Genomic DNA, 26,346 nt, shown 5'->3' on the forward strand with positions numbered 1-26,346 from the left:
GGAAATGTTAGCGTTTCCCTCCGTTCCCAGCTGGCAGGGATGTCATGGCCCAGCAAAGGTGAATGCCACTGTCATTACCCAAAGCAGGAGCCAACAGAGTTTCTCCTGCCGAACCAGGCAGCACCTGGGACCTGTAACCTGAGAGAGCATGCTGACTGTCTTGGAAGTTGGCAGTCCACTAGGCTCTTCAAGACAACCACAGCAGAAACTGCAGCGCTGTAGATTTGGCCTGTTACAAAGCTGAGAAAGAAGAAAGAACAACAGCAGAATCTCCCAATGGCTGACAAAGGACGTCTGTGCCCAAAAGCCTGCAAAAACAGTTCCCCAACTATTTAGCTGGTCAAATAAAAGATATTACATCTACCCAAACAACTTCGCCTGCCAAAGAAAAAAGACAGCTTTCTCTAGATATGCGCTTATCTGATCTGATCGGCTCTCCCTCTCCTTGTCTAAACAGATCGCAGCGTTAGTTCATCGGGTTGAGTCTCTGGCTGCCGTATGGACAGAGCAGTGAGACGGCCTCATAGCTCCAAGGCGAGGTGGGAAGAAGGGTGTTCAGAGGCTGTCCATTCAAGATCCGCATAGACCAAGGAGCAGTCTCCCAAAAAATGCCTCTCTTGGGGTTGTGGGATGACAAGCGCACTCAAAATGTCTAATGATTGCCATAGCATGGCTGATCACTCCTGGTTTCCCTTATTCCACCTCCACAGGGCTGGGGGCTTAAGCCATCAGCTCTCTCTAGGCAAGGAATCTGGGCCCTGGGATGCAGTCCTACGGGATCTGTCATGATTATTTTTATCTGGCCCTCCTCATCTTCAGTGCCTGCAGTTCTTTTCCGTCCCCGAGCGATGCCAGAGATGCCCGCTTGCTTGTTCCTCCAAAAGCCCCCGCTGAACCGAAGCAATAGAGTGTCTAATAAACTTTCCACCAGTCCTATGCAAGTTATACGGTCTATCTTAATAGCTAGCTAACATACCGGCATTCTTCAGTTACCACACTGAAACTTCTCATCCATCACAGTGACCACAGGCATGAAGCAAGCTGAAAGGGCTAAAGGTTATAGGAAGCTATAAAAATGAGGGACGTCAGCTTGTGGTCAGAGAGAGGGGGGAAAGAAAGAGCTGCAAACACAAAAAGGATGGGGCAGGAAAAAAATACATAGTGGATATGGTGGCAGTAGAAAAAAAGGGATGTTCTCTTGGTAAGGCAGTTATGAATATGGGCACATTGCCGTACCAAAGCTGCTTTGCCCATCCGTTGGTTAAAGTAAGCTGTTTTATCCAGCACGGCCAGTGCATCGTGTTAAGTTCTGCAGTTTCTGAATCATTGGTTTTGCCCAGACTAGATTTTTGCAAAAAAAATTTCATTAATTGCAAGCTTTTGGACGCAAACTCCTTTCTATATATGAACTTTATATAGAACTATATATGAATATACATATATGAAACTTTTATTTCTACCCAGGAGAACTTTTTGCAATCTTTTCTCCGATGCCTGATGAAGGGCGTTTGCACCCAAAAGCTTGCAATTAAAGAATTTTTTTTTGCAAACATCTAGTTGGTCTAATAAAAGATATCACCTCTACCACAAGTCCTGAATGATTTTTCCTCTAGACCAATACAGCTGCAACCTGGATGCCTGGTTTTGACCAGATCACTGTAACATTGTCACTGCTTCGTTCTTTAGGTGGACCTCTGGGGGCTGGGCACCTGGCTAAAATCAGCGATCGGGGCTCCAAGCCTTTGGAAACGGCAGTAAAGCACAGAAAATCTAACTTTCAAACAGTGTCAAATAGAGCAGTGTTTTAACACGGGTCCTAGGACTTAGGATTGGTCACCATCAGAAAAAAAACAGAGTCTCTGATGCCAGAACCAAATGCTTACTGTTGCCTTAAATTTTAACGTTATTGATCATGTTTCAAAATTCCCCTAAAATGTCATTAGATAAATTGAGAGATTGTCTGAAAATCAAAAATAGTGATAAGGGGATTTTGAACTTTTTACACTAGGGTTATATGATATGCCATAAGTCAGCGCCACGAAATAGCCTCGCACCGTCCTCTAGGGCCACTCCCACCCTCACTGCCTCCTGGATCTACTGCTCTGTTTTCCGCTTCCCACCCTGTGCTTTCTGCCTGATTTGCCTCTGCTTTCAGCTCCCTGCCTTATCTGCCATTCTGCTTCCCGGCCTCTCCCTGCTCTGCCGCGTGCCAGAGACAATGGCTGCCCTTGCCTCGTATGGCACCTGTGCTGCAGGTTAGGCCCCCCCCCGGCTATAAGTAGTTAACTTGTACAGTTTCTATTATGGCCTTCTTGCTCATAGTAAAGAGTGAAAAGCAAGCAGCAGGTATCTATAGAGCCATTCAAAATATAACCATGCTACTGTCAAAACCTTGACTTCATTACCATGTTATTGTCAGCACACCGTGGTTTATAGCTATGCTCTGCTGTTCTCCCTTGCACACAGTAAAGCTGTTGAACCTTGACTTTCAGCTTCCTTGAAACCCATTCTACTTTTATCACAGTGGCTGTTAATCATATTCGTTAGCAGCATCCAAAATAGTTTGGTTCCAAAAATGGTACGGAGACTGCTGAGGTTCCAGTGGAAAACAAAGGCAGCTGAGTTGTGCTTGGTAGCATATGCACCTAAGAGTTTGCTGAGAGCATTCTTTCCTGCTTATTTTATTGCATTCCCATGCAATTTTTGGCATGATCATTTTTCTAGCAGAAAGAGAGCCAGAAACACAGACAGTTACATAGAAAATCCATGTGTGAAATTCTGATAAGTGCGATAGGCTTTTCCATTTTCTCCTAGTATAACAAGGTGCGCCGTAGGATGGTAAAATTCCCATGACTAAAGAACAGATTCCTCTGAGCTGCAAACAGTGCCATGCCGCCTTGTTTCGCGGTGCAGCCGGCGCCCCATCAACAGACTATCCTGAGTAGCTTGCTTCCATATTTTATCTGAGAGCCTTCTGCAGCGCTCTCATTCGGGCAGTTGTGATATTTGTGTAGCAGCCAGGGTTATGTTTCAGGTGATTCTTGAATCCCGAGTAAAGCAACAAAGCATGAGAATGGTATCCCTCGGTTCAATTAAAACTGCACTATCCATTTGTAGGACCCACAATAATCAGATATGCAAGCTGTTGGTTTGCGAGTCCTATTGATTTAATATGCTTCTAATCAGTACATAAAGCTATAGGCCTGCAGTGTTAATTTTTCATATGCTTACAAAGTACCCTTTGATTTTCTGTCACACGTTAATTACAGCGTTTTGCCATTAAATAGGAAGCTTTGTGTAAACTAATTACTAGGTAATCATTGTCTACCGCAAGCGTGCTGTTTGTACCTTTTATTTTATTCTAAAAATGCACAGCTCTCGCAGTCTGGAACCACTATACCTTCCAGCCATTAGCTCTCACTAATTCATAGCATTATTGTGTTAAGATTGTAGGAGTTGTAATTGTTGTGGTATCAGTGCTGTTAATTACCGGAGTAAACAGTTGAAATGGTGCCAAGGTCTATTGTACAAGGCAGAGAAAAGGAGGTTTAAATGTTACTTCCACCATCTGGGGACTGGAGTAGAGGCAAATACTACAAAACAGCAGTGAGGCAATATCAGAACTCCAGCTCCAGGGTTTTAGGCCATATGGATCCAGAATATTTTGAATCAATTGAATTTAACTGCCAGTTTTTAGCAATAAGAGTGTGGAAGAAGAGGATAAAAGCAAGAGCAATAAAGGAATCTGAAAATCCGTTAATGTTATCACACGCAATAAAATGCCGGTTTGGATTATTTTTAAAATGTTTATTTTGCTAAAATCTAAAAAGTCGCACACACGCAAAGCTAAGAGGGAAGGAAGTTTAACTGTTTGTCGCTTGTAAAACACGACATAGCGCGTGTTAGACTGCACGGAAGGCCTCTCCGCAATACAGCTGTGCAGTTGATCTGGGAGTTGTTGGGATTTATAGAAGAACGTACAACGATTACCCACACAATGGTTTTTGTTTTGGGGTGGGTTTTTTTTCAGTCGCCCTTTTGGAATTCATGAGACTCGTTTCCCTAGGGACACGAACAAAAGGGACGGCACAAGACAGCGAGCCAAGATGCTGAATTAAACATCTTAAAAAAAGAAAAACCTTGGCAAATTGAGTTTACTCGAGGAGGTCTGAATTGAGCACGTATTTGTAGGAACAGGGAAAAAACCCCACGCAGATGTTATTCTTCTCAAGGCCACGATTCTGCTGACACTTCCCGTTAGGCCAGTTCAGCTTTCTATTAATCTCTGTTTCTTTTAAAAGAGACCTTTGTTTGGGAAAAGAAGAGGATAGAGCATTGTGTCTGCCACTGTGTAGATGTGGACCTTTTGGGGGAAATAAGCCCTTTTCTTGAAAAATCGCGTTTTTCTTTGTGCACAAAATAAAGTCGCCGCTTAGGTTGCTGTGGTTAAAACACAAGCTACTGTATCCAATTGTCATTGTCACAATTAAATTACACTTGTGCTAAATCTAAGTCTGCGTGATTACTTTGATACCATCACCTTGCTTTCAAATTCCTCTTTTGGTAGCACAGGCTGGAGTATTTTTTTCCTATGTTTAATTTCCCCACTAATATTGTTTTCCAAGGTGAAATCTATGAAAACAAGGCTCTGTGGCTTGCTGCTGCTCCTGGTTTTAAAGCATTCAGAGGAAATAGGAGTGATCTCTCTTTCTAAACAATCCCGGTTTATTTATTTTTTATTGGTCTGTTAGCAGATGTTGAAGTGGTTCAGGGCACAATGCAAACATGCGCTTTTAAATAGAGGCATTGTAAGGAGCAAAGTACACAATGAAGCCGAGGCAATTGTGGGGGGGGGGGTTGGAGTCGGACAATGTTCTCTTTTTGTGCGTGTGTGTGCATGTAGCTGAATTTAGAATTAAAAGAAGTGCTTGATCTTTATATATTGAAATCCTTGGCGTGCAGAGTGACAGCATGAGCCAGAAGAGAAAACCATGGCCCCATGTGGTGTGAAAAAAGGAACAGCAGTTTAAGTGCTGGAAAGTTGAAAGAGAACTAACCTCCTTGTTCGTGTAGTCAAGGAAAGTGGCTGTTTTGTGCTCTTGGATTGAAGCATAGCATATGTGCCTCAGTTTGACAAAAAGCCTCTTGAGTCAAAGCAACCCTAGCCCTGTGTGCTGATCCAAAGCGAAGGCCGCAGTAATGAGGGACGGGGCTCTCAGGAAGCAGTGAGTAGATAATACTACATAAGTAGCGAATTCTGTGCACTGTTTTTGCCATTCTACTTAATGCAAGTTGCAGCCACGGTGAATCGCTTGCCATACAGCTGAAATGGGCCATTAGCTATCAGGGAAAATTGTCTTTGCTACTTTCAGCAGATGGAGCAAATATTTTACAAAGCAATTTTACATACAAAAAACATTTGTGTTACTTGGTAATGACGGCTGTTTTACATGATGCTACCTTCTATCGGAACATATTTTTCCAGCTCGTGGAAGACAAAATTGGCACTTTTTAATTTTGAAATTTGCAGTAAACCATTAAATGTTTGGTCTTAAACCAGGTTTTAAACTTTAAGTAGGTATGGTAGGCAATGCATCACTTGCAAAACATTTCCACCCATATATTTTTTTGGCAGCCTTTCCAAAGGTTATTTGTTAGGGGGGTATGGATAGGGGGAGTGCATGCCTGCAGGGATTAAAACAAAACGCAGCTCTGTGTCCATTGCAAACTAGAAAGTCCTTCAAATAAGTTAGACGGCAGTCAGGGCATAAGCATTGACTCGCCAAACAATTCCACGTTTGCCAAGGCTCCTAAGAAGATGAGAGCAAATAGGGGTAGGCATAAGATCCATCAGACAGCTGTGTAAATCGAAGTAGCTCTGTTGGCTACAGTACAGGGGGGCAGATCCTCAGGTGGTATAAATTGTCATAGCTCCATTAAAGAGGTGTAAATTCACTGCAGTGGAGCTCTGACAATTTAAGCAAGCCAAGGACCTGCCTGATAGTGTTCTTCTCTGGCCCATTCAGCTTTACTTCTCTAGGGCTCCTTTTTCACTCTATTTGCTTCCAAAGCCCAAATAGTTTCCTTTCACTCTGATTCCAGCTAAAAGCCCTAGGTTTTTTGCATGCACTCTGCTTTGCAGCCTCTTTCTGTCCCGCAGCCTCTTCTCTTGATCTCTTTTTAGGCTTATTTCCTCTTTCTCTTTATTTCTTTTTCTCTCCGTTCTCTTCTCACAGCAGGCTTCTCTTTGTTCCCTCAACTGGATCTCCGATCTGTTCCAGCCAGACACCCCGTTTCCAGTCCTAGCATCATCTCTTGTTGCTATTGCTGTAACACAGCGGTGCAAAATTTCACTCGGTGAAGGTAAGGACTGTTTTATTGTAAAGACTGGGCAAACAGGCTTTGACTGCATTTGTAAAGCGTTGCAACGGTTTTTTTAAAAAGGCAACATTAAATGTGAAGTGCCCCAAAATGTACATGTACTCCTTCTTGATAGCACCGTACAGATCTGAGTCCATCTGAGGCACTGTGAGCATCACAGAGAACCTGGGTAAATTTTGCTGCCAGAAAGATCTAGGATCCCTTTAAAGGCTTCAGTGACACTGGGTTTAGGCTTGGGTTGAAATGTTTGTGAAGTGTATTCTCTTCTTCCCTACTAAAATGTCATGTAATTGGGATTGTTGCCTCTGTGAGGCTTGCAATGAGGAACGTCCACTAAGGACTAGTGCTTAGGAGCATAACCCCCATAGACATCACTGAGAGTCGGGCACCTAACTGTCTGTGAGGAGCTGAGCCTTGTAAGGATACTGGTAAATCGAGTTTGTTCCTAGCTGTGAGAGAATTAAAACAATGATTTAAAAAAAAAACCCAAAAACTTTCCTGGATTTGATTGGTCATTTTAAAGACCCCTCTCCCCCCTTCTCCTTCCAAGGTGATTTTTCTCGGTTGTGATATGTGAAGGATGGTATTCCTACGTTTGATATAAATAGGTACACAGCTGTAGCACATAGCGTTTCACAGCCTGCTTCAGTGTTTGCATGTAAGGAGCAGGATTTGAGAGCTAGCAGGCTTTGGGTGGCTCAGAGATACTTCCTTTGGTCCCTGGCACGAGTCTTTAGGGAAATGAACATTAGCATCAAATTCTGCCAAAGGTGCAGTATGAAACAGGATGTTCGACCAGTATCAGCTAAGAGCAGGTCAGCCATTGGCACCACTTTGTGCTATATCATGGTGTAAATCTCATCAAGTAGGACTCCAGAATATTATTGGTGATGATCAAGTCTTGCCAGAATTGGTCCTCTACTGGCTTCTTACCAGCTGCTTCATGAACAGGGAGGAAGGTGTATGTTGGGCAACAGTTAGATCAGCTGTATCAAGTGAGGACCGAGCATCAGCCTGATTGCAGAAAGTCACTCAATGCATTCTTACTAAGGACACAGCGGGTGCGTCTACACGTTCATTACTGCACATTAAGCTTAGTACCTCCAGTGTGAGGTGCTAGAAAAGAGCGCTTTAGCATTTGTTAATGCGCATTAACGAAAGCGCGCTTTTTTTTGTGTGTGATGCTTTAATGCGTGTTAAAATAGGCTAATGCACATTAAAGCGCATGTGTAGACGCGCCCAGTGTTGGAAAGAAGAGCCCAGTGATCCTTCTGTTTGCAAGGAAAAACTGACCCTTGGAAAGGGGAAACAGGTCATAAGCTTTGGGGCAGGTGTCTTCATGTTCCACATTGTTGCATTGGAGAAATTGAATCCAAGTCCAAGTATTGCATGCTCGTGATTTAGATTGGTATTTATGTGAATGTGGTCCCAATGTATTCTAAATGCCACTACATATATTCCTATCCCGCAGATCTGCTTTTGTATTTGCTTTTAAATTGCATAATACTGAAACTCATTAGATTTAAATGGTCAGGCTCAGTATGATGGAAGTATTGCTAACACAATAAAAAGAGCATACTGATTTGTAGATTAACCTCTCGATGGCATTAATCACTGCTAAGAAAATTTCTACCTGCAAAACTGTGTTTATATTAATTGTATAGGAAACCATTGGCTCTCATAATCTCTTGGGTTAGCTATATTTAAAAGCAAAACACAGGCCCCATTGAACCTAATTGGTCTCTGCTCCCTGTTCTGATGTATTAGCGGGCAGAGCTGTCTAAAACTTGCATTCCCTGGTACAATTTTGGCTTCAATGAGTTTGGTTTTATACAGGCTGTAACTAAGTGTTTGACCACTGCTCTCAACCCTGACCTCAGGTTCTGGAATAGGAGGCTCTGTGAACCAGCTGCTGAATTATCATTGCTCTTTTCCACCCTCCAGTAGCGCTAGGAAGAATTCCAGTTTGTGTGATAGATTTTTAAGCATTAAAGAGACAGGTTTGATTTCCTTTCACTTTATGGAAAGAAAAAGGATGATTTAACTTGGGAAATGTCACTGCAGACTCGTGGAAGAGTCATGCTCCTCTCATTTAGTCATAAATTTGTAGCAATTACTTAAGTCAGGGGAATTAACCCAGCTTGATACTGGGGGACTGACCTGATAGTCTGGTGAATGTGGTCTCATTTAGCATCTTATTCTGTCTGAACAGCCCCTAGTTTGGGTTCACGTTGATGGAGGATGGGGGGTCCGAGTCTTGCATGAGCAACAGCATCCCTGGAAAGACATGGCTCACAGTAAGCCTGTGCCAAGTGGCTAGTATTGACTTTGGATTCGGATTCGGCCGTTTCGGGGGACAGTGATTTGAGTCGTGATTCGAATCACTGTCCCGAATTGATTCGGCTGAATCTGATTCAGAGATTTGGATGCAGTTGATTCGGCTGAAACTCGGCATTGGCCCCATCCCCAACCCGCTCTCCCAGCCTGCCCCATGCCTGCCCTGCCTGCCCCAGCTCCCGGCTTTAAAAAAAAAAAAAAAAGCCCCAACTCACCAGTTTTTGCCCAGCAGGGGGCAGTCCCCACTGCCCCACACTGTGTGGGGGGCTCTGCCACGAGCCCCAGAAGCCCCGAGGCTGCTGCAGCAGCTGGTGAGTGGGGGCTTTTTTTTTTTTAAGGGTCAGGAGCTGGGGCCAGGCAGGACAGCCATGGGGGGTGCTGGGGAAGCGGGCAGGGGTTGGGGGGCACTCAGAGAGGCTGGGGGAGCAGGGAGGGGATAGGGCCTGGCAGGGGTCCCCCCATGGTCCCCTCCCCCTTCTCCAGCCCCCCTTGGGTCCAGCATCCTGCGGCAGTGAGCGGGGACTGCCCAAATCTCCAAAGCTCTCCGAATCTTTTCTGAATTGATTCGGAGAGCTTCAAATCAATTCCAACCTTTTAATGGGTCTGCTGATTTGATTCGGATTCAGAGATTCGGCCGCCGAATGGGCCGAATCTCCTCCGAATCGAATCAGCACCTGAAGCTTCGCACAGCCCCAGCTCACAGATGTCCATCAGTGTCATCCTGGGACAGATTCTGCCATCCTTCCTCTGAACTGTACCCAGCTCCTTGTGATTTCCCATGTGCCTCTGGTTCTGGTCTTACTGATATTCTCTGTGTTTTGGTCACCTCTAGGTTTGCTTCCCCTGCGGTGATCTCTGGACCTTGAATGCACGTGGAATCTGAGGCTGTTACAAAATGCTGTAGTCTATTGATTGAGCATGGTCTCTTGTTGCGAGCATATTGTATTAGTGCTGTAGGACCTACGCTGGCTGTTGTTGACTTTCCTGGGTGGTACTTTTGACTTAATCTTGCTTGAGACTTGCCTGTTTGAGAGGGCATCACTTATGACGAGCGGTAAACCTGGGAGTTTGCAAGTACCTCATTTTAAGAAGCTGTCAGCAGAGCACTATCTGTTTAGGGCCCATTGGCTTTGAAACCTGTGTCCTCCACACTTACACAGTGGTCCAAAATAGGACAAAATTGTAACCTTTCCACTGCAAATCCCATGTGTGTGCTCAGGCTTTTGGAGAGGTGGGATCTGGATGAGTAATTCAGGGAAAGGCTCATGGCATCTTGCTATTTCAGGCTTACCATCTTGGATGTTTCTTGCTATGGACTTGCTGTTTTGCTGCTAAATTTATTTATATATTGGCTAAAAGGCACTTTAAAGGTGTCACGGTGGCTTCTAGGACCAGCGATGAGTGCTTTCCCCTTTTCCTTTTAATGTCTGTATCTGTATTCATCCTCCTGACACCCGGTACAGTTGGGACATGCTGTTCTCTCCAGTTCTCAGAAGAAACTGAAATCACACAGGGAGCCTGGGTAGAGCTACAAACCTCCGTCTCCCCAAGAGCCCAAACTGGCACCCTAACCACTTGGCCAACTTTCATCTAATGATAGAAAAATCACAATTTATAATAATAAATATCAGGTTTAAAATGGTTTCTCTTATACTGCGTGTTACGGGAAGAACAGGTGGCTTCCCCTCCGCCCCCCTCCAGAATTCATTGCTTGGTCGTGCCTAGTAGGAGTGCTTTCACATTCATCAGTCGTCGCAAGGTTTTCCTGTGCACCTTTAGAGCCCAGAACAAGATGTGGGCTCCAAGCATTGCCAAGATCAGCAGACAGTTGGGCCGCTTCTGGAGCATGGGATACTTCCAATTTCGAGAGGACGTAAAGCAGAAGAAAAGAGACCCAGGGGAAGTGAGAGAATGCTTGTAAAGCAGCAAGAGAGAGGGGCCTGGGGCTTCAGAGTCAGGGTCCATGCACATTACATGCTCGCTCACCTCTGGGACTCTCCTGAACAACAAAGACAATGACGTTAGCTTCTGCCAGGCTATGTTTAATGGGCTTTGTGATAATGCTGTAAAGTTACTGGAACTGGGGAGCAAAACTGTTTTTTACATTCCATCATATGACGAATCAAAGTCAACCAAAAATAGATCAAGCTATTTTTCTCGCGAGCCGCGGAGGGCTGTAGGAGTATCTCTCTCTCCCCTTCTCTCTGAGTGGAGTCATGCTAAATGTTAAGGGGTCGCCTAAATTCATCCAAATTCATTGTTACTAAACAAAGCGTTTTGTTCAGAGTCTCTAGGACACTCAAAGTAAGGAGAGTTAAGACGATTATGACTGGAGAAGGCAGCCATTTGAACCGATTCCATTTTCAAGCATAATCATAGGAGTCATTGACTCTTGGTATTGATCGCTAAGTGATAGCCAAGCGCTGGTTGCTTGGAGTCGCCAGATCAAATCACTGAGAAGTGCAGTAGGAGAAGAGATATTGCAGTGAGGAAAAAAATCAGCCTTTGAGAGAAAAGAGTTTTGGATAGGTGGAAGGAGTAGTAAGGGGAAAAATTAAAAAAAGGCTTCCTGACTGTGGGTAAACAGTAACCACATTTTTTTTTTTTGCCTGTTGGAGGCCTGGTTTTTAATCACCCCACAAGCAGTTTTCATTTCTGTAGTAAAATTGCTTGTGGTTCTATTTAATTTGTTTCTGCAGGAGCCAGCTTTGGTGAAGATCTCCCAGGAGCTGCCGGGCCTTTTAGCACAGCACGCACAGCCAGTCAATGAGAAACGATTCCCTACATGGGAAAAATTCCTCCAAACATTTCTTAGTCAAGGTAAATAAGACTGCAAAGTTGCTGTTAAGTGTTATAAGGAGTAATTATACCATATTGTATGCCAGGTTCTTGTTAATCTTGGACCTGCTTAAATATTTCTTTCCTTTAACTTCCCCATTTTGTTCATTTAAAAATAAAATATAGGCAGTATCATTCTTTTGTCCTACCCAAGTGTTTGTAATATTTGAGAGTACCTCTCCTGTACCAAACTGAGCACAGAAGACCCAACTCTTTTACTCTTGTATTGCTGTATTGGAGCTTATGGTGCACTTAATAACCTTTCTGCTGATCTCTTTTATGATGTGGATCTGTGGCACTCAAAATTTTAAAGTGCAGTTCAGCCTAGTTTGTTATTGATCAGGATGAATAGCCCACCAGATTTGAAAGAAAGTTGCATATAGCGTTAGATGCCTAAACCACTTATGTCAGGCATGACCTGAAGAAGGAAACTTCTTGTGCTCAAAAGCTTATCTAACATCTCTCCCAACTATACAGTTAGTCCAATAAGAGAGAGCACCAGAAACAACCTTACTTGTTGCATATTTCCTGGACCATCATGGCTGCAACACTCCAACATGTCTGGTGGAAGGCGCCCCACAGTTTTGTTAGATCTGATAAACTTCACAGATTTCGGTACTGTAGAGTCAAGGGTATATCAGTATCTCCACCTGAAAGTATTTCAGAAAAAAAATACCAGATGTTGCAGTTGGGAATGGATTGAAAAATACTATTCTAGCTGGATCAAATACAATATAATATGTGACTGTAAGACAGCCCCAAAACGCTGAATAATCCTGGGTATGCATTGCTAGTAAATAGTTTGCTTGTTGTTCTTTAGAAGATATTCCCTTCATCTCCTAAGTGATGCAGTGGGAGCTACCACTGCAGTTCCTATTAAATTTATTTATTCAAGCACTATTTGCAGTGATGTTTGAACACAATAGGAGCCGGGTGGTTGAATTCTGTGAGACTCTGAAAATACTGGTTTATGAATTCTGTGATTAGTTTGACAGCAAATGCATTTCTCTCTAGGTGGCGTGATAGAAGCCTTTCCACCCTCCGAAAACGTCACCAACCTTACTGTGGATATGCTAATAGAGCCAATGGGAGAGATACGAATGGTTTCATCTGGAGACCAGATCCACGCTGACGGTCCCTTGCAGTCATCTGGCACCACTGTCCCACAGTGCTCTGTTGATCCAGCAGTTCTTAATTCACTGTGCTTAAAAATTGGAGAGGCTTGCAGATCTAGAGAGGTGCTTGGGTACTTCTCGATTGACTTTGTAACTTTCATCCATCCACAAACAATGGAGCAACAGGTGAGTCGGGCAGAAATAAATGACCCCTTTGTGTACGAGAACGATCGAGGAATGTGCGATGTTCCCACCAGGCTCTCCCAGATGATGCAGAAAAGCTAATGAGTGTTGCCCTTCTGGGAAATTCTGGTTTCTAAGTGGTGAACCAGGTATGTGGAGGTAGGTAAAATATACAGTTCCTTTAGTGTCAATGTAAAGGTGAGGTTCTGTCCTAGCTAATTATGGCAGGAAGCTTTTTCATCAAGAGGCAAAGTAATGACTCACATGTGTATTCATACCTAAGCAATGCATGTGGGGCATCCTTGCATGGGAGGAAACTAATATCTGAAACCAGTTCCAGAAAACCAAGTGTATTCTGATCATAATAAATAATGGTTTCGTGGCCAGAGCTGCAGGTGAGGAGACTTGTTCCCTATTTTCAGCTCTGTCACAGAAAGGCCGTGTGACCTGGGGCCAAATCACTCGGCTTCTCTGCACTCTCATTTCTACCAGTAAAGTGGGACTGGTAGACCTGCAGAGACTTCTTGTGTGTCTTACTGCTTTAATATCTGTAAAGTGTTTTGAGTCCTGGGGAGAGAAGCTGCTGTGTAATGTATTATTTATGGAAGATACCAGACAGACAGACCAGGTATTGAAATCCACAGATCGGGACTGAGCAGGCAGGGCCTTGCCACCTGGCACCTCTTTCAATCAGCCTTCCAGTTCAGTGCAAGTCCCTGCAACGGATCCAGTTCTAATGGGCTTTGTGATGTGGACTCTGTCCATTACTGATCTAACCCCGCACCAGGTCTCTGCCTAGAAGTGCTGGGACAGTGGGTCTGAAGCACCATGTTAATGTACCAGTTTCCAAGCCCATTCCCTCTTTAGTCCACTGGCTTAATTTTTTAGTATTAAAAGATTAGCGATCTTGGCTTGAAGAGTGTGCCCACCATCTAGATATTTCTGCTGAAGTGATCAACAGATAAATGCAGACATCTCAAGTCAGATCACTAGGCTTTTCTTGAAGTGCTTGTCCCCGTGTGCAGTCTACCATTAGTTTTGCTTGTACCCAAGACTGGAGAACTCGTGCTAGCAGCACCTGTTGGGTCCATGCGTGGAGCCTTGCTCTTCTGCGCTGAGAGGATGCAGGGTGGCATGAGACCAGCCTCCACTTCTCATTGCCCTTGGCCTGAGACACTGCATCGCTTCTGCAGTTTTAGTGTAGCACTTCACTTACCTTGTAAGATCTTATGTGGCTAATAGGTTGTGCATAGTTTGTTCAGGATAGCCTAGGGGAGTTGGAGAGAATAAGGTGTTAATAAAGCTTCCCTCACAAGGCTGTGCTAATTTTGCAATCTGTGAGCATAACTGATGACCACAGAACTTGTTTGTGCAAGTAAGGAAGAAACATGCCCCGTTGAAATGTGAGATCTCCTAACCAGTTCCACAAACCCACTGTGTAAGTGCTGCCTCACTTTGTCTGTCGACTTGGGAAGGTCACGCTGCCTCTCTTTATTCCATGCATGTCTTGAATCCCTTCCTTGCAAACTGAAAAGCTGCAAACCTAACGTTTAAGAAGCTTGGATTCTGCTGCACATTTCTGCAGCAAGAGGTAGATTCTCTGGCTGGAGATAAGGCCCTGACAAAGGTGCTTACCCCTTCCCAACTGCCCAAAGCCAATATCTTGAACTTTGCACCACATCCTGAAAGTCGGCACACTTGTGCTCTGACCAGTTGTCGGAGTGAGCTTCAGGATAGGATCTTAAATATGACCACACACCCTCAAGATCTGAGTACCTGAAGGCTGGTGCCAGAGTATCAGCTGATCTCAGCTGTTGCAATGATGGGTGCAGCGAGAGGTGGCTCTTTCAGGAAGTCAGAGGGTTATAGACTTGGATTTCCAAAGGCAGCTTTCTGAGTGACATCTAGAAGCAAATATACTGGGAAGCCAGAGTATCTTTTTGGAGCACTGGTCCACCAACAGGAGGCAGAACTGGGCAAATGGGGTGGATGAGAGATCACCAGGCAGAACTCTGCACGACAGAGCCCTTGGTCTGGATGAGTAATGGAAACTCGTTACAAGGTAAAATTGGAACCACTCAATTGACCTTAGCTACCCCTGCCATAGTCTGCAAGTCTGTCAGCAAAACTTCAGTCAGCTACATCAAAGACATCTGACAAGGCAAAAAGTGATATAATAAATCAAGCAGGGAAAGCGTAGGGTCCAGAACACAGCACTGCCTACAGTGGATGAACGAGCACAGACAGTTGGGGCTACAGGCTCTTCTCGACCCTCAGAGCAATCATCGGTGTACGGCAGCACTGGGAAGCCACAGGAGCTTGGATGTCCCGAGGCAGCAAACTCGCACCCCACCCGGTACAGGTGAGCTACCCTCCTTTTCGCACATTTTTGCAGTGGGTCTGAACCAGCAAATAGCAAAGGAATGATTTGCAATGTGTGCTGAGAACGGTCCTTCTCTTTTTTTAAACTTCGGTAATTTCGTAGCTCTTCTGCAAGGGCTCACAGTGCAAACATCCCAGCTAATTTTACTCCCAACCTTCACTTACAAGCAATGCTTCCATGCTAAGTCTTGTTCCATATTTCTTTTCTTTTCCTTCTGGTCAGGATGAGGCTGATCAGCCTTGACAGCATCATGTGACAAACTATTGATCTCCTCTTGTGCTGCTGATCTCGTCCTCTGGCTTTTGTTCCACGTATAATGTTGGCGCTCTCTGTCCTAATGTGATCTAATAAATTCTTCCATCACGCAGACACCCTAAAAACCAAATTCAGAATAGTCTGAGCGTTTTATTCTTTAAAAGAGAGGAAATTGGGTTATTCGTTTGAAAGGTGTTTTGAGATGTAAGGATTTTGGAATTTCACAACATGCCAGCAAGGGGCAGGTATAGAGGTTGGAAAGTAATGATGTGGCTAGTATACAAGGTTTTCTAATCCTTCCTGTAACTGTGAGCCCTTGTAGTACTCTAGTGCCTATTGCTTACAAATCCATGCTTTCAGAATTGGGGTATGTATCCATCCATATACTAACACTGGATCCCAATTAAACTAAAAATCTCGGAGCCTGTGCCTGGTTACCTCCCAAACTGCTGGTGTGTCTCCCTGTCAGCGGGCTGCTTTGCAATTAACTCTTAAGTGTACAAACATTTAATTATCCAAGCAAGTTTGTTGTCTCCCAAGGGGGCTCAGATTAAGACTTGTAGCAAGTGCCAGTGCATTTATTAATATGTGTAGTTAATCAAGCAAGCTGTGCATTATGGCTGGGCTTTTCAAAGGAGCCTGCGGGAGTTGTGCCCCAGTCTGTTCAAGTCTGCCTTCCTTGGGCTCCTTTGAAAATCCCAGCCTGTGTGTGTTGAGGGGGGGGGGAGAAAAGGCCTAAATAAAGGAGGCATATTTTAAGCCCTGTTGGAGGCATCTGTTGGCAAAAAAGGTCATATTAGAGACCACTGGTGTTACAATTACATTGAAACTGAGATATCTGATGATGAAAATTAACCCTGAATGGGAGACCACTGGAAATATCTGACCCAAAAATATATTTACAGAAGAGACATGAGTAAACTGTGGATGATCCCCCCATAAAACTTCCAGTCTATGGAAGGGGGACATCCCAGCCTCATTGGGGTTTTACCATTGACTTCACGGGAGCCAAGATATTTCACCCACATACACAAGCACGTCTCCGATTATAATAGTGCCGTGACACACACCCTGCCATAAACCAGGCAACACAACGAGTCAGTGCTGCCTGTAGCTCTTATTATCCCTCTTTCTTGCCTCGTTCTCCTTCCCTTTCTTCCCATTGATTGTACCTTTAATATTTCCTGTGTTTGTCAGCTTGCACCACAACTTTAGCATTATTTAAGCACGTTTTTTTAAACTTAATTAGATATAGAGGCAATTAATGATGCCATCTGTCTTGTTGTGAGAGAGAGATTACACAAAAGATTGTGCTTCTGAAAGCACTATTTTTTGGCAAACAAGAAATCCTATTAGGCTCTGAGAACATTCTTACACTAATTTCAGAAGTGCCCATTTTAATGTAGTAGCTGAGAGGCTGGAATAAATTTTCTGGAAGTACTGTATGCCTCGGCATCCTTTAAAAGTTATATTTTACAGAAAATATCAAATGATCTATTGTATTTTCAGTAAAACAAAAAATTAAATATATCATTGAACATCTGTTACCAGTACAGTCTAGTATTTAAATACTTTAAAATCCCTGAAACCTTCATAAAGTTATAAGCATCTTTTATATAAACACGACTCTTTAAGCAACCTGAAGAGCCAGATTTTCAACTGAGGCTTAATTGGGTGCAAATAGGCACACACTTTGCACATGCGCAAGAAAACCCTGCATTTCCTCACTCAGGAAACACATCTCCATCTTCCCCAGCATTTACCTTGGGTGCATGTCTGCAACGAATGCTTTACGGGCACACAACAGGTACACCTGTATTTTTTGAAGTTCTGAAATGTTCCCTCCTGAGAACCATTTACAAGCCATATTTTTCTCTTCTAAGCACGATATAAAATCCTTTTGCTTACGTTTTCCGGGGGGGGTTAGCGTTAGCAAAGGATTTCTGTGCAAGCTCCACATTTTGCCATATTGTTATGCATCTCATTTATGCTGCCCCTGCGTTTGAGTTGTAGCAGCAGCCAGTCGCAAACAGATGAATCTCCACATGCTGAGTGAATGACAACGAATGTCCATCACACGCGAAAAAGTCCCAGGTTAGTCCTCATTGCTGGCTGATTCTGCGGAAGAGCCAGCATTAATGCTGCATTGAGCAAGTCATCCAGATTTGGCTAGAGGTCCTTGCAGAGCTCCTTGATGGATGCACAAGTGTATGAGCCAGATGGTGACTGTCATGTGCAGGGAGGAGGAGATGGAGAGTACCAGGAGCTTTCCCCCTTCTCATCAGGCCTGCTGCGGAAACGCCTGTCACAGGCAGCGGCTGCGCTTGCAGAGGTACCGTTGCTCCCAAGCAGTCCCTGGAACGCACGTTGACTAAAAAGGGGTAATAGTCTCCCCTCTCCCGCTGACTCTTGGCCATGATGCCAGCTGGATGCCAGGGCGGGAACATGCTGCATCTTCCAAACGCATGAGGAAGGCCGTGAAGAGCTCAAGCGGCAAGGCCAATGGAGCAGGAAGCAACACGCAGTGCAATGAGCACCCTTCGTGGGCAGCAGGACTGGCACGGGATGCAGGTCAGGTCTCGGGGGAAAGCTAAAATGGGAGGCAGCGGGTGGGGGTCCTTTCAGTCCTGAATGTGAATCAGGGTCTTAAGTTAGCTCGCTGAAGAGTGAAGCAAGGTATGAGGCCTACCCTTGAATGCACCCCAGCCAAGGTGCTGCAGTAAGGGACGGGCGAGTGAGACGGCCATGTGGCAAAGGCACCGCACTGCCGCTAGCCTGTTTGGTCTGCTGGCTGGAAAGGACGGAGGACACAGCTACGGGCTTGACGTGGTTTTCGGCCTGCTGCAGCATCCTCCGTCCACCTCGGACTAGTCCCAGTGAATCGCCTACTATGGGGAGCCTCTCGGCATCTTCCACGATCATGGAAAAAACAGAAAAGCTAGGAGCACATGATGGGAGAAGCTGAATCAATCCTCCTCTTGAACTTAGATGGTCTGAATAAACTGACGTAGGCCGACCTGCACTTCAGCCTCTTACTGGAAAGCCAAGCCTGGGAGAGAGTTTTGCATCTGTGTAATCCCATTGACTCTTCACCCACAAAGTTACTGCAGACACTTTTGGAGGATCAGGGGCATAGATCTCTTCCCCCCACTATTCTGATAGAGCAGCATTGAGAGAGCTCTGAATCAGGCTGTTGGTATCAAGACTTTTCTTCACCAATCCATCAAACTCTGCACCCTAATTAAGGATTAATTTAAGAGCTAAGCACTACATATGTAAGCAATAACAGTTTAGATGCAGGACACTTCTCAAGAATTAATGCCCAGCTGGGAGGAGTTGGGAGGCCAAACTATCTGTCACTTTCTGAGCCCCTGCAGAGAATGAATGCCTGCCTCACCGGCTAATAACGCAAAAAATAGGGTGTTTGTCTCAATGGGAGACATCTATGGCTTATCAGATGCCCCTTCTTTAATGATCCAGCCCAAGCAGAGGAATTCTCCATGGTGGCCTTGTGTACATCAGTGCTTCAACAGCCCCTCGGCTACCCTGGGGAGGACTCCCCTGGTAAAGCACTGCATAGAAGAGCCATTGCCTCCCTAATGGCCAATTTTGTTAAAATGAGACAAATCCATTGTGTGTATACGTATGTATATCAGGATTTAGAGAACCTATCCTGGCGATCTTCAGAACATGTCTTGACGCCCACCTTGCTGGAGTCATCTGACCCTAGCGCTCTTTCCTGCCCAAGTGCAGGGGGGCCGGACCCCATGATCTTGTGTGGTCCCTTCCAGCCCCCAACGTCGATGAACCTAGGAAAGGAATGGCAAATTAACCATAAAATCTTGGTTAGAAACAACAGGATTAAAGTGAATTATTTTGGAGAGGAGTGACTAATAAAGAGCAGCGCTCTCACTGTGCGACTCTTACACAAAGAGGAGTTCTTGTGACTTTTTTGTCAGAGACTTCAAGTATTAGGGGGTCAAGAAATCAGCAAATCCTGTATTTTAAAAATAAAAAATAGCAGTTTGTAATCAAGCCTTTGCAAACACAGTCCACAGCAAGTTAAGACTTAAGTTGCCAAACCCAGGCTTAAGAAGTTTACGTGACATTATATATGGCAGGGCTCTTTATCAGAGATCTCAGTGAACTCGGTGTAAAAAAGTTCATTGAGATGCAGCCACTACTTGGGGGGTGGAAAGTATTATTCTCGCCACGTTTCAACTCCGCGTCACCGTTCAGGAAATAAAGGGAAGAATACCTTGTCTAACTGCTTCAGAAGAGATTATTAAGTAGGCCAGCACCCGGTGGAGTTTAGCTGGAACACCTCACCAAGGGATGACAGCTCTAATCCTGTGGAAAAAAATGGCATGGGTTTGCAGGGATAGTCTTGCTCAGATTCAGAACGTGGGTTTAATAGCTCGCCCAAATGATGTCACTCCTCCCTCGTCCTGCTGCAACGGCCCGAGGCAACTGTGCCATCTCTTGTGTCATTAATAGCAATCCCTGCAGCATCTTGGGTTTCCGGTTGACCCTGCTCAGCGTGAGATCTCATGAGATCACACAACAGCGACAGTACGAGCGAGCGCTGGATCTGTCTTACTTTTTCTGCAGATAATCTACACGCTCACATCATTCCGCATTAATAAGCGCTGCTTTATATTCATGCGGTAAAACTCAACAGCGTCTTCCTATTTACTTTATACGTGCATCAGCATTTATTTACCCCTTGTGTAGTCATTTATAATCTCCGGACCAAATTCTGATCCGGGTTGCCTGGGTATAAATCTTCCGTGTCATTACTCGAGTTTTGCGCTGATGGAAACGAGCGTGGAATTAAGCTTCTACCTGCTTTATGATTCGTTGGTAACAATTACATTTTAGTCTCTCTTAGAAAATCTGAAAAATGGCATGTCTGAAGCATTCGGGTACTACGTAAAAGACTCCTGCAGAAGGACTTTGCTGATGATCCCTAGCACTTGAGTGTTGAGAATTGCAGAGTATAAAATGGTAGTATGTAAATTACAAAATGCATATGGAACAAATATGAGTCAAAAGGGCAAACTAGCACAGGTTCTGCAAGGCACCGCAGAATGTTTTTGAACAAAACAATAGTGAGAGATGCCGAAATATGGAATAAGCTTCCAAGGGAGGCGATGTTGTCTCCTTCCTTGGAGGTAGTTAAGAGGAGATTGGACAGACACCTGGCCGGGGTCATCTGACCCCAGCACTCATTCCGCCCAGGGCAGGGGGTCGGACTCTAGGAAACAGAAAATTGGATGAAGGGGTATAGGCTGACGTGAATATATTTGAACTTTCAAAAAACGGGCACCAGAGTTGCTCCTAAGAGGCTGTTAAAGGAAACTAAACACTCCTCAGATGACAGGTGAAATACTTTCAGGGATCCGAATCTGGCTAGGAGGCGGCAAACGAACAGTAGAAACAAATAGTCAATTAACACGGCAGAAGCTTCAGGATACGGGCAGAAAGAACCCGTGTTGTTTAATAAATTTATGATGTGGAAAATGGGATGAACGGCAAGTTGGCCAGATTTGCAGACAGTGCAAAACTGTGCGAGTTAGTCAAGACTAGCTTTGATTTCAGTAGGACAACCACTGAGCATAATTAAGGGCAGCAGCAATCTGGCTAGCGCTCGTTGAATGGGAGCAGACTGGCAGTGGAACCGCAGTTTGGTGAAAGGCAAAGTACTGCCAGATCCGGGGGATGATGGAAAGTGTTTGTGCATGGCACCGACTTCCAGATTAAAGGTAACAGCTTGGGAAAAAGTCAAGATCCGTTGGGTGTTGGACAGAGAGAGTAGTGGCCAAAGAAGCAGAAAACAGAAGACCTACTTGTTAATAGGTAGATGAGGGAAAAGCAGGCTGAAATATTAGCAAGTGCTTGTCCTAAACCAAGGCATGCTGTCACCTGGAACATGGCTTTCAGCGGTCCCTCTTCATCTTAGGAAAGATGTGGCAGAAACTGTAGGGTTCAGGAACAAAAAGCAAGAGCCATGAAAAGGCAGAGCCATGAAAAGGCATCCACGTGAAGACTCGCTCAAAGGATTGAAACTTGAAGGAGAGGAATGATAAGAAAGGACGCGATAAACGTATGCCAAGTTATGACAGTGGATACTAGATAGAGTAGATACTAAACCGGGCAGAGTCTCCTCATTCAGGAGGAAGGGGCAGTCCATGAAAATGGCAGGCAGCAAAATTAAAGCTGGAAATAAGAAACGGTTGTTTAGAAACGTCACAAATAACCAGAGGAACTCCTTGCTGCAGTGTATCGCTCTCACCGAAAGCTCTGCAGGATGTCTGAAAAGGATTAAGCATTTATGGGAATAATAAGGATAGCTATATTATTCACTATTAGATAGCCTAAAAAATAAGGAAAAATGTATTGGACTGTACTGGCTCTGCAAGGCTAGTGAGGAGGGCACTCGGACTAACCTAACACTGTTCACTCCAATAAGGAAAGCAGCGGCCAAGGGGAAGAAAGCAGCCAAGAGGCCCAAACAGGTTCCTCAGGAGTTCCCAGTAGAAACTGGACTGGAGAGGGGGAGCGCTGGGCATCCCAGTCCTGGGGTAGGTGGTACTGATGGGCACGTCTAGGAGAGCCTGCTGGGAAGAGGATTTGGTATTCAGGAAGCTTCCTTCCTGGAGGAAAGGACATGACTCTGAACATTCCTGGGAGTCTTTCCCAGGTCTGTGTCCCTACAAGAGACGCATAAAAAAAATAAAAAGAAATCCTCGGGAGAGGAAGTTTGTTCGAAGGAACTCGGAGGTGGCCTGTCCTTCCTTCGGCTCTGTCTTGTCACCCCGCGTGCATAAAAAGGCCATAAAAAGAATCCTCTTAACATTTTCATCGTGAGTGTTGAGCTTGCAGAGCACGTTTCGTGCTTGTCTTCAGGACCGCGAGAGTTACAAACTCGCTCACAGCCTCTGTGACACTCCTGAGATGGCGGTCAAGAAATAAGCCCTGCTCCACGTACTGCATGCCCAGCACCTTGGGAATGGTGCCAGGCATGGCGGGTGCCACTCTGCGAGCATGCCCAAGACCGCTCCTGCAAGCCGTCCTGGGCACCCTCCAAAAAGGGACCATGCAATATTTTTCTGTACCTGGCACGTGGAGAGTGGGAACGAGCGGCTGGAGCTTTGTTCCTCGGCAGCAGTTTCAGGATCAGCCCGGAGGAAGCGCAGACACAAGACCTGTTTGGCTTGATCTGAGCACAAGCGATGGCTCCGTACGGGGGTAGCTGGGCGAGCTCTGCGGCCCGTGCCACGGAGGAACTCAGCCTGGATGATCTAATGGTCTCCTCTGGCTTTAAAATCTATGACTCTATTAACCTTGTCTACACTGACCACAGAGTGGTGGTCAGGACTGTCAGCTCATTGAATCTCCATAATTGTGTCCGCCACAATAAACATTTATTGTAGGGCAAGCCCTTATTAGCCATTCCCAAGCATGATACTGAACTGCGTGAACCATCGGCCTGATCTGGCAACTCGTATATATTAATCTAATTCAAAGAGCCGCTACTCTTACAGCACGCGAGTGCTGCACCAAACGCAGTGTTGCTCGGAGTAATTACGTTCTCTGTCCACTAAAATCGCCCTTTCTTGAAAATCTAAACTAAGCAACCTTGAAGAGCATCCCCACTATTTTTACTCATTTCTAGGATTCTCTGTGCCTTCGTTCTTTAGACATCATTTATAGTTGTGACATTTATAGCATTCACTTGTCTGTGCCGGGAAACCCATAATAGACTTATTAAAAAAAAAAAGATGTTATGCTTGTTCATCTGATAGCAAATATAAAGAAATAAGATCAGAAAGGTACAGAAGGCAGCGGTGGCATTCTGTGTTTCTTATCATCTTGTCTTGTCTCTGGAAAGTAAAGAACTAAAAAAAAGATCATGCAAATTCCCTAATTGGTTTGCATAGTCTCTGCAGTTGTATATATATATGTGTTCAGGTGCCAGAGGCTAATAAGACTTGCCACAGGCCACAGGCAAGGCAGAGAGACTCGAGCACTGGGCCTAGCAGTCGTGTACAGAATTCACAGCTGTGTGCGTGCACGTTTGCAAATGCTGCTTTAAAAAAAAATTAAAAAAAATAAAATAAAATAGACACACGCTGGAAGGGAAACATGGGGAGAGAAAGGCAGGGGGGCTGGGGCCTGGTGCATGCGTGGGGGGCAGGGCTAGAGCATGCGGTGCAGCAGAGATCCCAGACATCAGAGATACCCAGAGGGCAGCTCCAGGTGGCTGCCATAGAAAAAGCCAGGGCCCAGAGCCGCCCAATAGATGTCAGGAGCCCTGGAGCAGCTCACAGATGACATAGCACAAAGGTGACTTGAAGCCACCATAGTAGTCCCCCCCTCTTGCCCCCAAACCTTTGGTTTCCACCATCTGCTGTATTGAGAAACAAACTCCTGAAGTGAGCATCGATTTGGTGCGGCAGGGTCAGCGCACCACGATGGCGTCGCTCCATTATCCACCGGCCTGGTAATGCCAGCAGGAAGAGGCAGGTAGATCACAGCTACTGCCGGCCTGATCATTTGCTCCCCGGTCTCTCCTGCCTGCCTCACCTGCTTGTATCGCAGGCATGTGCCATCATGTCATTTAGTCTGCGAGCCCTTTGGGGCAGGCAATGCCATTTATTAGTGGTTTGCTGGTTAGCACCGTATAAACGGTAACTAGTGACAACAATAACAACATCATTAGGGTGCGTTATCTCTGCCATGAGAACGTTTTAACAGTCTGCAGCTTCTTTTAGTGACGCCACGATGCTTTGTGCCACCGTTGGGTCCCGCAGCTTTCTCGGACTTTGTTCTCCCTGTAAACCCAGCCAGAGCTTGAAAAGTTTGAGATAATACAAGCCTCTCGTGATCCTGCCGCTAGATGGCAACCTGATAAGATGCTGTAGGCGTTCCTTGCTGAACCAGGCAATTCCACTGTGAATTTTAAAAGTAATAAAGAGAGCTCTTTGCTCCAAACTCAAGTTGCATTAATATTTTACTAATTGACATTTTTACAGTGTCGGCCAACTACTTCTTTAAAAATAGCAGGTGTTTTCTTTACAATAATGCAGACATCAATACTAGATGTAGATAAAACAATTAAACTGGAGAAAGAAAAGCTATAATTTAGTAACTGTTTAAGAATTTATGTTTTCCTTCCCTTTTCCAGTTTATGCTTTAAAGCTGATGCATTTTTATGGCAGCTGTAAAGAATTACACTATAATTGTGACTTTATTCACTTGAGATGTCTATCATGAGGTGCAAGATCTCAGGCTGTGCATGTTAAAAGACAGCATCTCCTTGCAGCGTTCAGCAGAGATCTCTCTTCAGTAGTGCCAGATCCGGTGCTTGAGTGGGCATGTCCACAATATTTCTTTGGTCAATATTTTCTTAGCGAATCTTAGAGGTCGTCCCTCTAACTTTTCTACTGGCAAATGTTTCCATTAGACACAATCCCACTGTTTAAAATATGGGAATGATGAAAAGAATGAATATTTTCTTTGTTTTAAGCCCAATTCAAAATGTCAGCTATACTGTGCTTTGCAGGTGTATGCAATCTAAATCAGCACCTGGATTCCAGCTGAACAAATAGCCTCTCTAACAAGTCAGTATAAAGCATCAGATCTCAGTTTGAAGTCTTGGGTCTCTCTCGGTGTTTACAACTGAGCTCGGTTTCCGTTTAATTTCCGAATGCATTCTCTGCTGCTATCAATAGCCATTAGACGCACTTAACGGAGGGAAATAGATCTTGAATTGTGGCAATATTTAGATCACGATGGCAATATGAGCAAGCCCTGAAATTTTAAGATTCAATGCTTTGCGTTATTTTTAGCTTGCCACGCAGCAGATCCTGGGTACAGCAGAGATCTCCGATCAGAGCTCAGTACTGGGTACCCGATGCCCTGCTTTGCCTTGGTGCCCCAGGCCAAATTAGGAAAGCGAGGACTGGCGCGAAATTAAATGTTCATTACTTTTTAGGGTTGTGTCAGTCTTTTAACTTTACTTAAACATGACCTCTAGGTCAGGCCTTTTATAACAGCTCCTGACAGACTGGAGGAGATGGTAACCCAGCCGGTTATTAACTGCTAGTACATGCCTGACCTCAGCAGTCATTACTGCTTTTATAAACCACGGAACGATGCAAAAATAATGAACAAAAATTAAAGCTTGGACTCTTTTTTTCCCGCCCCCCCGAACCCTCACCACTTTTGGCATTGATCTTCTTTTCAATTAAAGGAAACAGGTCAGAGGCTCATTGGCTGCTTTGAAAGGCTCAACCTCCGTAGACTTTTGTACCGACAAGTTAAGAGATGAGCAGCATATTACCATGGACAGGGCTCTTTGTACAGCGCGGGTCTTTGGCCATTAAAAATTAGTACAGCAGCAACAGATGCACAAAAAAAGGCTCCGTTCTCAGCCTCTCTGTGTCCGTATATGTGTGTGGTCACTTGTAAGGAAGCCCCTTTTCTGACAAGTCATTATTACATATTACATCTGACTGCTGCACATAACTGGAAGGATTCTTTTCCCCCCCCAATCTTGTAGTTAAAGCAGGGTTTAGGTGGCATCAAGCATCCATTTTTATGACTTAAAACTGTAGCAAGAAGCTACTTTTTTAGTGAAAGAACTTACCAAATTCTTGCCTTCCCTTCTGCCTTACACGGGGGCTCTGTGGAGGCCCGCTGCTAGATCATAGCCCATCGCTGCGGTGTGAAGGTGGGCTTTTATTACATTTGCCTTTTGTTGCTTCTCGCTATGGAGGAGGACGATTCCCTCGCAGATTTTATGGGGCCCTCCACAGTCCTGTTACTGCCAGCCAAAGGAAAATCGTT

The 26,346-nt window shown here is 44.8% G+C and overlaps 1 protein-coding gene across 7 annotated transcripts in view; it reads left to right on the forward strand.

Moving 5' to 3' along the window:
* Positions 1–26,346, forward strand: part of IQCH (IQ motif containing H) — a 106,773-nt gene that overhangs the window by 54,611 nt on the left and 25,816 nt on the right. For all 7 annotated transcript variants that reach the window (XM_014524517.2, XM_025215092.1, XM_025215093.1 and 4 more), the window contains 2 exons: positions 11,418–11,538; positions 12,571–12,857. In XM_014524517.2, the coding sequence (XP_014380003.2) occupies positions 11,418–11,538; positions 12,571–12,857 (408 nt within the window). The remainder of the gene's footprint in view (positions 1–11,417; positions 11,539–12,570; positions 12,858–26,346) is intronic.

This window comes from Alligator sinensis, unplaced genomic scaffold (genome assembly GCF_000455745.1).
Source record: "Alligator sinensis unplaced genomic scaffold, ASM45574v1 scaffold1423_1, whole genome shotgun sequence".
In the NCBI taxonomy this organism is placed as follows: Eukaryota; Metazoa; Chordata; order Crocodylia; family Alligatoridae; genus Alligator; species Alligator sinensis.